The following is a 14,844-nucleotide window of genomic DNA, read 5'->3' as shown; positions in this document are numbered from 1 at the left end:
GCTGATAATGGCGGCGAGGCAAGCCTTCAACTCCGGTCACTCATTCATGCTATCAAGCTTTATTACAGCTAGTTTGAAAGGGTTTTTGCGTACAGTATTATTTATAGTATATATTAATAATAATAATAATAACAACACTAGTAAAATAAACGGATTCTCTTCTAGTATCTGTCCACCAGCAATTTACAAAAGTTATAGTTACGTGTCTGTAGTTTTATATAATTATAATGTCAGATTGAGAAAATGTGACTCAACTATGTGAATTATTTTTCCTTACAAGGCTAAACTTGAGCCTTCATTGTAGTGCAGGTTTGTGGAGGACACATCCCCCCATCAAAATGCGTTTTCGCGCCATCCAGTTTAAATCCCCTGTTTGGCCAATCATTGCAGCGCCACCATAAGATGTGACATACGACCATGATGCCATGAGAACTCTTAGAAACAACCAATAATAAAGCGAGTTTTGCGTTGTGCCCCGCATTTAATTTTAAATGATTGCTTTCAGCCAATCAAATGCCGAGAAGGCGGACCATTGCAGCAAGTTTGTGCGGGCCGACACTCACTGACAAAACACTGTGAAGAAGTTTGGATCTGCACTCATCGCAACTTGTTTGGCTGAATATAGGTGAGTAAACGGAGAATGGCTCTTCTCAGAAATTTCATGTTTTACATTTGTCTTAATTTTTTTTTATATAAGGCTTCTAAGGTAGTCATACACTCGCACGATTAATCGACTTGGTGGCTATTCTATATTTCAACTAAATTCATTTGCCATGCTAGCTTTTGGGGCTGACGTGCTAGCTTACATTAGCTAGCTTACACGCAGTTGGATATCTAGTTTGCTTAAAAGAAACATTTACCTTTTATCTAATTTCGGTTGTGCAATAGGCATTTGTACTACTATAACTCATGTGATTGAAAGCACTTAAGTGTGATAGTATTCCTGTTTAATTTGAGATGTTTTACACTACTTGGATGTACTTTAATCTGCTTTTACAGAAAACTACTTAGCACAGTACTAGCATGCTACTACGCACGATGCAGTCCAGACTCCATTCTCAGTTAGCTTAGCTTGCAAGCTAACAGCCATTTTTGTCCAAATGATTTGAGTTATGTTTAAGCATTTCAAACGTATTTTCTTTTACCGTCAAGGCCCAGCATAACACACTTTATAATATTTATGTAAGTTGTTTACTTAATTTGTGTTACGGGTGAAAAGTTGGCACGGGAGTGTGTTTAGGCGGGAAACAAGATGGAGGCAAGCTCATTGTCTGGTATGTCTACTGAGAAGCAGGAACTTGATCGGATTAGGGCGGTTTAGCGTCCTCGGCGGTAGGGAGTGCCTAACAGATGGCTACATGGCTTTGACTTCGTTTACTTCGAATCGATGAATTTGACTTGACCGCCTAACTAACTTAACCTAACTTTTTTGTCCGTTGGTTTCCAGACCAAAGCAGCCATGCCGGGTAAAGATCCTAACAAGCCCAGAGGAAAGACCTCCTCTTACGCCTTCTTCGTGCAGACATGCCGCGAGGAGCACAAGAAAAAGCACCCGGGAACTTCCGTGAACTTCTCAGAGTTCTCCAAGAAGTGCAGCGAGAGATGGAAGGTGAGAGGCACGCAGGGTTGTTTTCCCGGAGGCCGGTCTGAGGGGGTTAGGAACGGGAGAGGTGTGGGGGGGATGGAAACGGAGGACTGGTTTACAACAACAGCTGAGGCAGGTCAGGGAACCGGGTGGGGGCGGGGCCACATGGGTTATTGTACAACAGAACTGTTTGGCGTTATGGCTCTGTCCTGCTTTGATGGATTAAATTGATAACATGTATTATTGTGTGAGGGGGTGGGGGGTAAATGAAAATAAGCACTCATTTTGTTATTGGTATAAACTGACATGAGTTTGTATAGAATTCTAGACATTAACTGAGTCTTTCTGTAGACTATGTCAGCCAAGGAGAAGGTGAAGTTTGAGGACTTGGCCAAGGGTGACAAAGTCCGTTTCGACAGGGAGATGAAGGGTTATGTGCCTCCTAAAGGAACCAAAGTAGGCAAAAGAAAGAAGGACCCCAACGCCCCCAAGAGGCCACCGTAAGTACAGCACACTGCCCTCCAGTGGCCCAGTACGGGACTTCAGTTCCAGTCATCTTTATCATAAGAAATGCCCTTCCAAGGGCCTGGAAAGGAGGGAAAAAAAACTTTTCCTAACCCCCCCCTCTCCCCCCTGTCTCCAGATCTGCCTTCTTCGTGTTCTGTGCTGACCACCGTGCCAGGATCAAGGGTGAGCACCCTGGCATTTCTATAGGAGACATTGCCAAGAAGCTGGGTGAGCTGTGGTCCAAACAGACACCCAAGGACAAGGTGCCCTACGAGGCCAAGGCTGGCAAGCTCAAGGAGAAATACGAGAAGGTACGATGCTGGCGTCTTTGGATGTTGTAGACCCTCACTGTATCTCACAAACACGCACACACTATCATATATTAACGATAACTCACTATAATATATTAACGATAACTCGCATCTGTTTCAGGATGTGGCGGCGTACCGTGCGAAGAGTGGCGCCGGCGGCGGCAAAAGTGACGCAGGGAAGAAGAGCGGACCCGGCCGGCCAACTAAGAAGGTGGAGCCTATGGACGATGACGATGATGACGACGACGAGGAGGAAGACGAGGATGATGATGACGATGATGATGAGGATGATGACTAGACAGCCTGGGAACTGGAGTGTTTTACAAAACAATGTGAACCCCGGGGTGCAATGTCGGTAGCATGTCTAAATCCACATTCTTGTTCATGCGTGGGTGTTGAAGCCTTGGTATCGACATGCTAACACGTTTATAGCAAGTGGATAGATGGTGTGGCCCACTGTGTTGCAGACACATACACACACACACTGAGGTCTTGTGCTGTTTTGTAAATTTTATTGGCTGTTTTTCCCCCTCAAAGCACTGCTTATTTTGTCTTGATTAGTGGTGGTGTTTGTGTTCAACTCCCTATATCGTTTCCACTGCCATTTTACAAATACAAGGAACAACCAGTAGTTAAAACGTTTTTGAAACCATTTTTAACGTGGAGCTTTAAAACTGTTTCAGTGTAGAATGAATTTTTTTCTGTTTTTTTTTTTTTTATAATAAAATTTTGTATATTATGATTAAAATGTCTGTTTTGCTGACTTCCACTCACTCTTCATTGGTTGGATCCTAGTTTGAAGTGCTGTCATTTAAATGGTGACCTTGCAATCATTTATGTAGTAGCTTGAAATACATGCCTTTGCGTTATCTAACTTGAATAGATGTTGACCACAATTTGGATCACCTGATACTTGCTTCATAAATGACTTGCTTCATAAATGACTCATTGCGTCAGTTAAATTAGCTGGAGATGGTTCTGTGTATGGAGAAAGTATTGGGCCATCTTAAGGACCTGGAACATCTGCTCATTCTGAGTTTTGATTGGGCTTCCATTCAAGTCCCTCTTGATCAAATTAGTGGTTTTTGGACCAAACTAGTGCATACTAGGGAGCAAAGGCATAAATGGAGCAGGACTGTGGGAGGGCAGTAAAGGGAAGGACTAAGACACCAATGCTTGAACCATGCTAGACAGCCTGATGAAATAGTACAAAGATCGATGTTCAATGCGGGATACCACACGAGAAACAAAATATAAACACCTACTGAATATGTAGTGTGGGTGCAATGTTTCATCTTTTTCAGTAAAATCCTGGGGCATTTCTTAACTCTGTCTTGTTGAGTAGCAATCCATACTACTCGTGTAGAGATTCACAGCCTGACAGATGCAAACACAGGGAGTGTACATATCTGATCACGTGATTCATCCCTTCAGACAACGTGGGGGATGAGGTCTATTTTATTTTTTCATGGAGCCCAGCCCTGCTTGTATCTTTAACTCCTTTCAGGTTCGTCTGAAAGGAGTTAAAAACTGCTCGTCGCCTCTTTACCCAGTAGAAACATATTTACAAAACATCACTTATTCCTGTGAACGAAGGGATGTCCCTCTTTCACTGTCATCTACATTTGACACAGTTTCTGTTTTATTGCACCATCATCAAATTTTCATTCATCAATCACAAGCATCATCACTATCACCACCACCACAATCCTCATCTTCAACCCACACACCCAGTGTAAAATGTGCACCTGGAAACAAATAAAACCCCTCTTCTTCCCTCCTCACATCTCCCCCCCCCCCCCCAGAGTCAGGGGTAAAGGAGTCAGGGGGGGGGCTACTGATAAGCTGCAGTCCCAGGCAGCTCCGTGACTCTTGAACATCACTCAGAAGACCGGAGTTCGACACCAGATCGGACAGGAGAGACGAAAGAGGAGAGGAGACTCCATCGCCCTGGCTCCGTCCCGCTAGCAGTGTTCTCTTCTGAATGACAATTCACTGATCAGCTCTCACATCGCATGATGATCATCAAATCCTCCACCATTAAGAACATGATTGGATAAGTTAGAAGAAGAAAAACAAAAGACAAACTAAAAACACATGAGCCCTGAGAGCAGAACCCCAGAGAACCACAGGATGGAGAGAAGAGAATGTAAACATCACCTACACTGGGGCAGCGGCTGTGTGTGTGCGGCAAGTTTGATTGGGAAGAGACAGTTTGAGGTTATGTACAGGGTCAGTAGCAGATGCAGCCAGACGAGGAGTGGGAGTGTCTGTAGAGCGTTCCAGAAGGTAGCTGCAGACTGAAGCCTTGAAGGAACTGCAGCCGTGGGGGTTCTGCAGCTCTGCGACAAGGTGTGTCTGCAGTAGCCTGTCTGCAGTCTGTCTCTGCAGCTGGGACAGTCTATCTTTGTGGTCTGGAGCCTGCACTAAAGTGCTTACTGCAGTAGTAGAGCTGCATGCTGCAGTTGTAGATCTGCAGGCAGTAGTCATTTGGGTATGCAGTATTCTGGGTGCGCAGCACTGTGGGTCCGCAGGTCTAGACGGCTACGATGTTGTTCATCTCCCAGCGCTGGGTGGTCTTGCTTGTGTCACAGTCGGAGATGAACACCTTGTGGAGAACATCTGACCGATCCAGACACTGACCGGTGGGGACGTAGGTGAACCTGTGGAGGTCCTGGAGGGAGGGGTGAGGAGAGGACAGGAGGAGAGAGGACAGGGAGGAGAGAGGACAGGAGGAGAGAGGACAGGGAGGATAGAGGACAGGGAGGAGAGAACAGGGAGGAGAGAGGACAGGAGGAGAGAGGACAGGGAGGAGAGAGGACAGGGAAGAGAGAGGACAGGGAGAAGAGAGGACAGGAGGAGAGAGGACAGGGAGGAGAGAGGACAGGAGGAGAGAGGACAGGGAGGATAGAGGACAGGGAGGAGAGAGGACAGGAGGAGAGAGGACAGGGAGGATAGAGGACAGGGAGAAGAGAGGACAGGGAGAAGAGAGGACAGGAGGAGAGAGGACAGGAGGAGAGAGGACAGGGAGGATAGAGGACAGGGAGGAGAGAACAGGGAGGAGAGAGGACAGGAGGAGAGAGGACAGGAGGAGAGAGGACAGGAGGAGAGAGGACAGGAGGAGAGAGGACAGGAGGAGAGAGGACAGGGAGGATAGAGGACAGGAGGAGAGAGGACAGGGAGGATAGAGGACAGGGAGAAGAGAGGACAGGGAGAAGAGAGGACAGGAGGAGAGAGGACAGGAGGAGAGAGGACAGGAGGAGAAAGGACAGGGAGGATAGAGGACAGGGAGGAGAGAACAGGGAGGAGAGAGGACAGGAGGAGAGAGGACAGGAGGAGAGAGGACAGGAGGAGAGAGGACAGGGAGGATAGAGGACAGGAGGAGAGAGGACAGGGAGGATAGAGGACAGGGAGAAGAGAGGACAGGGAGAAGAGAGGACAGGAGGAGAGAGGACAGGAGGAGAGAAGACAGGAGGAGAGAGGACAGGGAGGATAGAGGACAGGGAGGAGAGAACAGGGAGGAGAGAGGACAGGAGGAGAGAGGACAGGGAGGAGAGAGGACAGGGAGGAGAGAGGACAGGGAGGACGGAGGACAGGGAGAAGAGAGGACAGGGGGAGAGAGGACAGAGGACAGGAGGAGAGAGGACAGGGAGGAGAGAGGACAGGTCGAGAAAGGGGGAACAGGAGATGGGAGAAACCACGTCAGGCTAGAGATCATCTCAACGACACAAGTAACTCTGTGACTGAATTGTGATCCGGGCTCCACTCTGCAGTATATGAAGTCAGGGGTCAACCTACCTTAAAATATCTCCACTCGGTGTATTCGTTCATATTGCAGTGTGTTACTATGACAGCAGAGCTGCCAGGGCCTCTGGTCATACACTGGTCATACTGCATCAGCTGGTTAGCTTCATTGATCCTGAACAACTGTTAGGTATAAAACGCACACACGACAATTATGAAAGCACCACTACTCCATCAATCCTCTGTGTGTATGTGCATCTCTATATCTGTGTTTGTCTGTATGTGGGTATGCATAAGTGTGTGTGTGTGTCCGTAAGTGCCTGTACGTGTGGATGTGCCCTAGCGGTGTGTGTGTGTGTTACCTGGTTCCCCCCCATTCTGTGGCAGGGTCCTATCTCTACGTTGCCTCCATTGGTGTGGCCCATACTGTCTATACAATAGCTGGTCTCATAGCCACGGATCTACAACCACAACATGAGCAGGAGTTAGACGAGGGAAGAGGGCAGGATTGGGCTGATACTTCTGCATGGATTTTTCATTGGTGATGCTGCTCTGTCACGGACCAATCAGATCCAGTCGCTGTAACACTGATGTCATGTATAATAGCTTCCTCCCTGCCTACCTTCAGTCAAACAGTCAGATAGACTGGCAGACTGATTTTCTCTGTCTCTATGTCTCTCTCTTTGTCGCTCTCTCTCTCTTTGTCTCTCTCTCTCTGTCTCTTTGTCTCTCTCTCTGTCTCTTTGTCTCTCTCTCTGTCTCTTTGTCTCTCCCTCTGTCTCTTTGTCTGTCTCTCTCAGTCTCTCTCTCAGTCTCTCTCTCAGTCTCTCTATGTCTCTGTAAGACGTACCTCTCCCCACTCCACGTTCTTCGGGGGCAGGGGGTAGTGTTGAGGAATGTCGTACGCAATCTCCTCCATGAACCACTTGAAGCTCTTGCATCGATGCTCCTCCCTGAACTTCCTCAGCTGGCTGATGTCACCGTAGGCCAGCGTCAGCGTCTCTGGGCGGCTGGCGTAGAAGTAGTCCTTGTACTCATCCCACCACACCTCCACCACACGCACGTAGTTCTGCACACACACAGTGGGAGTGTCACCACACACACACACCCACACCCACACCCACACACACGTCTCATTTGTGTACATACTCAGGTTGTCTTCTTCTCCTCAGACGTGTGCACATGCATGCACACAGCAGCACTCCAGTATCTGGGGTTCAGACTGACCTTGAGGGTAGGGGACGAGCCCACGTGGGCGGGTGGGGGGTTGCCTTGCCAACCCTGCAGGCGGTATATGTGTCCGACACGAGAGCAGGGCACGAAGAGCAGCTTGCCTCCACACTGCCAAATCTACACACACACAAAACCCCTGAGTCCACGAGTGTAAGAACATTTGTCTTTATATGCTTGTGTGTGTGTGTGAGAGAGTGTATGAGTGAGTGTGCATAAGTGTGTGTGTTTACCTTGTATGAGATCTCAAAGTTCTCTCCTCCCCAGATCTGTAGTCCAGGGTCGTAGAGGCCCAGCTCAAAGAAGAAGTCTCTTTCTATGGCAAACAGACCTCCGGCCATGGCAGGGGACCTGACCACACGCACGTATATATACACACACACACACAGCAGTCAGACCAGGCCAAAAACTACATATCCTATGATTCCACAGTGAGAACAGGAAGTGCACATTGACCAGAGCAGGTGAAGGTAAATGATGGTGACAGGGTGAAACATGAATGAAGGAGGTGAACGTTGCCCCAGAGAGTCCTTTTACTAACCCATATTTACTAACCTTCACAAGCTATTTCATATTTACTTATTGAGACTAGGCCAAGAGACTAGGTTAGCAGGCTAGGAAACTAGTTATCTAAGTAGCAGGGAGAAGAAAGACTAGCAAGTCTGATAGCTAGCTGTGGAACTAGTCCCACTGTACTAGTTAGCTGTGTGAGAATCATGATCACATTGGCAATAAGTTATCCAGTCCTGTTTGATAATTGGGATGATATTTCAGTCAGACCTCAACAAAACACATTCTAACAGGCCAGCCAATAAGATTGTAGTGACAAACATTGCAGCCAAAAAAGACTACGGAAGAGCTCTTGGTAGAGTCGAAAGTCTCACTAACATTCTCAATAGTTTCTTAGTAGCTAATCACATAGGAGAAGGTTGAGGTCAGAAGCCAATCACAGAGACGGTTAAGGTTAGAAGCCAATCGCAGAGCAGGAGAGAGCAAGAGAAGTAGTACAGTAGACCCGACACAGCATCTGCCAGAAGTCATGTTAGAACCACCCAGCCAATATAACCAGCCAGTCAGTATAACCAGCCAGTCAGTATAACCAGCCAACACACCCAGAGTAGCTTCGGGGTAGATATATATATCATTACCGATAGGGCTCGGTTCTAGTGGCTCTGTTCTGTTTCTCCCTGCTGCCCAGAGGGACCCTCTTCCACAACATGCTCCAGTCCCATGCCCCCCGGGCAAACCCATCCTCATCACCGCCCCCCTGGGGCTCGATCACATAGGTCTGGCCGTGGATGGAGTCTATCAGGGGCACAGTGGACACCGTTCTGGAGGGAGGGAAGGGGGGGGGCACACAACGGCACACACACACACAAAGCATGCAAGCATGCCCGCATGCACAGACAAGTGTTCACACACACACACACACAGAGGAGGGATGGGAACAGAGAGGGGGGTGTGTTAGCAGCGTTCAGGCAGCAGTGTACCGGTAGGGCTGGGTCTTGTGCTGCATGGTGCTCTTCTCTCTGGAGCTGAGGGGGACCCTCTTCCAGAGCAGGCTCCAGTCCCACGCCCCCCGGGCCAGCCCGTCCTCATCGCCCCCCTGCTGGGGCTCCAGAGTGTACTCACTACCGTCTATGTAGTCTATGAGAGGCACCGTGCACACCGTTCTACACACACGCGCACGCACACACACACGTCAACATGCCACACACGTGTAAACATACAACACACATGGATTAAGAGCTCATACACACACTCGTGCACACAAACACACACACACACACAGCATGGTGGGTGGGTGGAGACACAATCATTATTTTACAGTAGAGTGTACCGGTGTTCCAAGTTTTGCTCAGCTTGAAAATAGCAGTGAACAAGCAGGGTCCATCAATGGACATGATTACAGTCCGAACAGAACAGTGTTTATACTAGACAGTGCTGTTCCCCAGCTCCTGCAGGGTGATCAGCACTACAATAGTTTGTTATAAATGATTGACAAAGTGTCTGCTAGCTGTAACTCTGCAATAACAGAAGCTAACACAGATGTAAAGTACAGTGTTTCCTCTATGTTGATGTAGCCATGGCAGCCCGCCACGGCTAAATTCCTGCAGCCACAGTATCAGAAATAGGGCTGTACAAAAGGCCGTCTATCAGTAGTGATTGTTAGAGTGCATGTCGGAGAAAAGCAGGGACACAGTTGAGATTGCGTGTGTGCATCCTTGAGAACTGTAAGTCGTATAACTTATGTTGTCAGTTCATTTAAGCCTGTTATTGTATTAGTCTATAGTTCTTGCAAATAAAACTCCTAAAAAAAAAGTCCTAGAGGAAACACTGATGTATGTAGTGTTTGCTACCTGTCCAGGGAGATGGGGGCCACCAGGGGGGCATACCAGTTCACCCCCACCTCACAGTGGGCATCGAGGTAGATCAGCACCTGGAGGCGAAACACACACACACACAGAGAGAGATCCTGATTACCACAACAGAGACTGTGCATGTGTGTGTAGGGTATGCTGGTTCTTGTGTAGGTGTGGAGAATGTGTGTACTACTGTTGGGGTGTTACCTGTCCAGGTGTGTGTGTTCTAGTGTTGGTACCTGTCCAGGTGTTCTAGTGTTGGTACCTGTCCAGGTGTGTGTGTTCTAGTGTTGGTACCTGTCCAGGTGTGTGTGTACTAGTGTTGGTACCTGTCCAGGTGTGTGTGTTCTAGTGTTGGTACCTGTCCAGGTGTGTGTGTTCTAGTGTTGGTACCTGTCCAGGTGTGTGTGTTCTAGTGTTGGTACTTGTCCAGGTGTGTGTGTTCTAGTGTTGGTACCTGTCCAGGTGTGTGTGTTCTAGTGTTGGTACCTGTCCAGGTGTGTGTGTACTAGTGTTGGTACCTGTCCAGGTGTGTGTGTTCTAGTGTTGGTACCTGTCCAGGTGTGTGTGTTCTAGTGTTGGTACCTGTCCCAGAGTGGCCACACGGGCCCCGATGCTCCTGGCCTGGATGAGCCCCTCCCTCTTCTCATTCCTGTGAAGCTTCACCAGGCCGTTCCACTGCTTGATGTAGTCCTCCAGACGCTCCTTCAGGTGGGCTGGGGGGGTTGACAAGGAGAAGGAGTGAGTCTGTGTGGGAGAGACTGTGTGTGTGTGTGTGTTGGAGTGAATGCGTGAGAAAGCAAGAGAGAGTGTGTGTGAGAGTGTAACTGAGAGTGAGTGACTGTACGTGTGTAAGATTGTGTTTGTGAGCTTGTGTGTGTGACAGAGCAAGCGAGCGTGTGAGAGCGAGTCCCTACCCTTGTTGCTGTAGTCGTCTATGAGGACGATCTCAGCCAGGTACCTGGGCGGCGTCCTCTTGATGACACTGTGGACCGTCCTCATCAGCGTGGACCAGCCCTCGTTGTGGAACACGATGATCACGCTGGACGTTAGCAGGTTCTCGTCATAGTTCCAGTATTTACACCTGACACCCACACATAGAGACACACGAGGGAGGGGGGCAAAGCTAGAACATTCAAGGGAGAAAAACCATATTTCCTCCTTGTCTCATCCACACTTGTTGTTTCTAGACTTCAACAGTATGAGTGCGCTAGCCTCCATTTTGGCCCCCTGCTCCCAAGTCAGGTACATACCCAGCCCTACTTGACATACTTTCTCTACAGAGAGAGAAACTTTCTCTACAGAGAGAGAAACCGATCTAACAACAGACCTGATGCTGTGCATTAACCAGTCAAACAACCTTCATGCCTTGGGTCTGTCTGTCTGTCTGTCTGTCTGTCTGCCTGCCTGCCTGTATAATCACAACAGACTCGCTGCTAATCACACAAGATGTGGTTAGACTGACTTCTTTCTTCACTTGTGCCCCCTCCCGCTCTCCTCCTCTGCATACCGTTCTAACCTAGCTTCTAACCACAGGCTTTGTAAAACAGCAGACAGGCTCTTTGCCGGAGCCTCACATACATTATAATACTGTTACAGTGACACCTAGTGGTATGAAACAGGGCAGCTCCTTGACATGAGGGTCCAGATCCTGATAGACAGACAGACAGACAGACAAATTATAATGATATGTGATGGCTACATTGTTAGCTTATCAATTAAACTGCATTGTAAACAGTAAACACACATACTTCTGTCCAGTTCACAGTGGCTCTTTGGAGTCTCCGTCTTTCTCTCTACCCCACACACACACACAGACACACACGCACAACTGTACACAGTAGCCCGTACTTCCTGCTTGTTCAGAGAGGAGCTTTAACAAAGGTGTTCTTTGTCAACCACACATTGGCTCAGGACCCAATGAAAGGCTCTCTTAAACTCACACAGCGGTAGAGTCTGGTTTTGTTCGTTGTTTCTATGCGCGTGTGTGTGTGTGTGTACTGGCATTCTCTCCTTCCTAAAACCAGGCCTGAAAGAAAACAAGCGTCTTTGCAGAACACAGCTTCATTATCAGACCCCCAGACCCAGGTACACACACAGACAAGAATACAGATGAACCTGGTAGTGGATACAGGCCCACACACCCAGGCCCAGCATAGTAGTAACCGTATGTTAACGTGGAGGTACACAGTCCGTTTCCTACCAGATTACTGGGAATCTGAACCTGGCGTTACCACATCCCCAACAAATGATCATGACAGAATACTTCATTCCACAGTATGATTAACAGCAGCGCCACGCACACGCACACACACACACACACGTCAGCAGGTGTGGGCTAGGCAAGGTGTGTCCTCAGAGGGATTCCTTAGTCTGGCCTGTGCTCCAAAGCCATACTAGCAGCCACTACTGCATCGCACCCTGTCAACAACCAGGGTGTTCCTGATTTGACTCACCCACTGCCACTGCAAACCAGAGGTCCACTCCCAGTGAGTAACGTCTCTGAGGCGCGCGCACTCATTTACATTACATTCAGTCATTTAGCAGACACTCTTATCCAGAGCGACTGACAGTAAGTACAGGGACATTCTCCCCGAGGCAAGTAGGGTGAAGTGCCTTGCCCAAAGACACAGTGTCATATTGCACGGCGGGATATCGAACCAACAACCTTCTGATTAATAGCCCGACTCCCTAACCGCTGAGCCACCTGACCCCCACTCAGAGTATTCTTATGCTTGACGTACATGGGCCAGACGTGGCCATCGAACAGACCTGGGGAGTCTGCCACTGCCTGGTTCCTGGTAGATGACCTGTAGCTGGTTCAGCCCTGATCCCCACACTCAACCTGCCCTACAGGTGTTCAATCTACCAGCTTCAGATCTGCCGCACCAACCAGCTCTGGTGGCGGAGGGATGTACACCTGGGTCAACCTTTTTTTTTGGGGGGGGCCCTTCTACGTCCTTTGGAGGAGGACCACTTACTCGTCGTGCCGGATGTCGCTGATGGTCCTGTCCAGGGAGATCATGTCGCTAGCCACCATGTTGAAGCCAAATTCCTTGATGCTGTCCTGCACGGCATCCTTGTACTCTGGGCCCAGGACGAAGGCCTTGGCCCCCTCTCCTGGCCCCCCGGGGATCCCCTGGGGCTCCGGCTCCCGTGGCTCAAAGTTCCCCAGCGTGCCCTTCTTCAGCACAGGGGCCGAGTAGGCGTTAGTGTGGGGCTTGAAGGTCACGTACTGCTGCTGGATGACCTGGAGGTGGTGGAGGAGGTGTTACTGTTACATACAACTCATAATTGTTCATTCACACATGTAGTGTTTGTCACTTTCACATGCACCTTCACTGTACCCTCACCTGGTTCTGGTTCTTGTTCTGTTGAGGCTGGGCGTCATGTCGGTCAGCTCCATTCTTATGTCTGATGGAGTCGAGGTCCACCTCCACCCCCTCCACGTGTGGCCAGGGCACCACCGGTCTGAACTGATCTCCATCCACTGCCTCTGCTTTGGGCAGAAGCTTGGCTCCAACATTCCCCTCCTGGAGGAAACTCTGAAGTTAGACTGGTACACACACTCATACACTCATTTAGTGCCACATTCAAAATAATATACATTTACATTTATGCACACTTTTATCCAAAGCGACTTCCAAGAGAGAGAACATATAAGAACATATGATAGAAGAACATATGTTTAAGAACATAAGAACTAGTTATGAGAAGTTTAATTCCGTTTTTTTTGCCGTTTGCGCAATCTGCTAGTCTATAACTGCTGTAATACTACTAGTATCTCTGCTTCCGGGTTTGACTGATTTCGCTGTAGATACAGTTCTAGTAATATTATGATGACATGAGTAGACATCGAGAGATTACCTGATTAGCTAGTCTTGCAAGCCAACTAATTTAGCGATTTAATTCAATGGCTAAGTTGATAATGAACCTACGTATGCATGTTAGTTATTAACTCGTTGGTATGAATGGCTTTCAGGTTCACGTTAATGAATGGTCAGTTCAAATCGGTCACAAAAACTGCATCCAACAGCTCGAGCTACTCATCTCCATGACAACGAAAGACGGGGTTAGCTAGTAATGTTATGTATAATGTTATGTATTATGTATGTATTAGTAGGACTTAACTGGTAGTTAGAGGCTAAAGTGATTCGTATCTCTGCTAGAAAACTTGATTAGTATGCTAATATTCCCTGCAGTTTGGCACTAGCTACTAGCTGCTACTAGTGGTGATCACTGAGTTAGCTGACGTTTTCTAGCGAGACTCGGTGTACTGTACTGTAGAGAGCTAGTGCTAACATTAACTTACCCGTTTTACAAAGGGGTTTTCGTCATTTGCTTTCGGTGAGAGGGACGACCAAAGCACCACCAGTCCCAGGAACGTCCCGATGAATATCAAACTACGAAGGATGAATCCTACTTTCAGCCTCATTGTTAAAACAAGACCAGTTAGCTACAAATATGCTAGCGAGCGAGCTAGCTGTCAACCAACCCCCTTGCTCCGTGGCACCCCTGCTCTCTCTCGGTAAAGTCCGTGTCTATCGCCCCGGTTGTATCGTACGGCTCCGCTGATCGACCCCTCTCGACAGTTCTAGATCTGTGCCTAGCTAGTACTGTAGTAGCTTATTCCTTCCTCCCCGACCCTTTACCACTCCGCTGCGTCCTTACGTTTATTCAATTTATTCAAACAGGCACGCTAATAAGTGCAACGCAAACTGACCCTCCCTTTTGCTACAATGGGAGTGTATTACAGCGAAGCTGCTGCACTAGGTTTGCTAAATACACACGGATGTTAGCTCAAACAACAGGACGCCGTAGGTGTATTTGATTAGCGGTGCAGTTAATAAACCGCTGCATTATAGCTATGCTGTTTGTGTACTGTAGACATTGACCCCCCTTATCACAGCCACTGACAAAGAAACAGACCCTTTGGATCTTGAGTATATGCAGCTGAAGACTGCATTGATTTAGTTAAGTGTAAGTGACGGACCAAATGTAGGATTTATCTTGGAATTGCATTTAGGAGTCAAATGTGTGATTTGTTATTTCATGGTTGGAGTAAAACTTTAAAAGTGTCCAAAAATGTATAGCTATGCAATTG

At 48.1% G+C, this 14,844-nt stretch overlaps 2 protein-coding genes across 3 annotated transcripts; one reads left to right on the top strand and one right to left on the bottom strand.

The window, feature by feature from the left end:
• The first annotated feature begins 527 nt into the window (after window positions 1-527).
• On the top strand, window positions 528-3,166 carry hmgb2a (high mobility group box 2a). Its single transcript, XM_047016124.1, has 5 exons — window positions 528-625; window positions 1,448-1,609; window positions 1,937-2,085; window positions 2,229-2,403; window positions 2,525-3,166. Exons 2-5 carry the CDS (start codon window positions 1,460-1,462, stop codon window positions 2,699-2,701), a joined length of 651 nt encoding a protein of 216 aa, XP_046872080.1. The 5' UTR covers window positions 528-625; window positions 1,448-1,459; the 3' UTR covers window positions 2,702-3,166.
• An 857-nt stretch (window positions 3,167-4,023) lies between these two features.
• Window positions 4,024-14,498, bottom strand: galnt7 (UDP-N-acetyl-alpha-D-galactosamine: polypeptide N-acetylgalactosaminyltransferase 7). 2 transcript variants are annotated; one of them, XM_047016122.1, is made up of 13 exons: window positions 14,053-14,498; window positions 13,094-13,273; window positions 12,722-12,990; window positions 10,658-10,824; window positions 10,326-10,456; window positions 9,738-9,817; window positions 8,868-9,050; window positions 7,611-7,728; window positions 7,375-7,497; window positions 6,998-7,216; window positions 6,510-6,608; window positions 6,202-6,330; window positions 4,024-5,077 (listed from the first exon to the last, which is right to left on the bottom strand). In XM_047016122.1, exons 1-13 carry the CDS (start codon window positions 14,173-14,175, stop codon window positions 4,940-4,942), a joined length of 1,959 nt encoding a protein of 652 aa, XP_046872078.1. In that variant the 5' UTR covers window positions 14,176-14,498; the 3' UTR covers window positions 4,024-4,939. The 2 variants fall into 2 exon arrangements, with proteins under 2 accessions (XP_046872078.1, XP_046872077.1); XM_047016121.1 differs by lacking the exon at window positions 8,868-9,050 and adding an exon at window positions 8,526-8,708 and having other exon boundaries at window positions 14,053-14,497.
• Window positions 14,499-14,844: the final 346 nt, after the last annotated feature.

This window comes from Hypomesus transpacificus, unplaced genomic scaffold (genome assembly GCF_021917145.1).
Source record: "Hypomesus transpacificus isolate Combined female unplaced genomic scaffold, fHypTra1 scaffold_313, whole genome shotgun sequence".
In the NCBI taxonomy this organism is placed as follows: Eukaryota; Metazoa; Chordata; class Actinopteri; order Osmeriformes; family Osmeridae; genus Hypomesus; species Hypomesus transpacificus.
Note: the sequence above shows the minus strand (reverse complement) of the source record. Positions and strands in the feature narration are given on the sequence as shown.

What these genes read in the sequence shown, in the direction of transcription:
- hmgb2a (XM_047016124.1), top strand. Translation starts at nt 1,460, where the DNA reads ATGCCGGGTAAAGATCCTAACAAGCCCAGAGGAAAGACCTCCTCTTAC. An exon ending in AGTGCAGCGAGAGATGGAAG is followed by an intron (nt 1,610 to 1,936) that starts GTGAGAGGCACG and finishes GTCTTTCTGTAG; the next exon opens with ACTATGTCAGCCAAGGAGAA. An exon ending in TCAAGGAGAAATACGAGAAG is followed by an intron (nt 2,404 to 2,524) that starts GTACGATGCTGG and finishes CATCTGTTTCAG; the next exon opens with GATGTGGCGGCGTACCGTGC.
- galnt7 (XM_047016122.1), bottom strand. Translation starts at nt 14,175, where the DNA reads ATGAGGCTGAAAGTAGGATTCATCCTTCGTAGTTTGATATTCATCGGG. An exon ending in AAAACCCCTTTGTAAAACGG is followed by an intron (nt 13,274 to 14,052) that starts GTAAGTTAATGT and finishes AGTTTCCTCCAG; the next exon opens with GAGGGGAATGTTGGAGCCAA. An exon ending in GCTCGTCCCCTACCCTCAAG is followed by an intron (nt 7,217 to 7,374) that starts GTCAGTCTGAAC and finishes GTGTGTGTGCAG; the next exon opens with AACTACGTGCGTGTGGTGGA.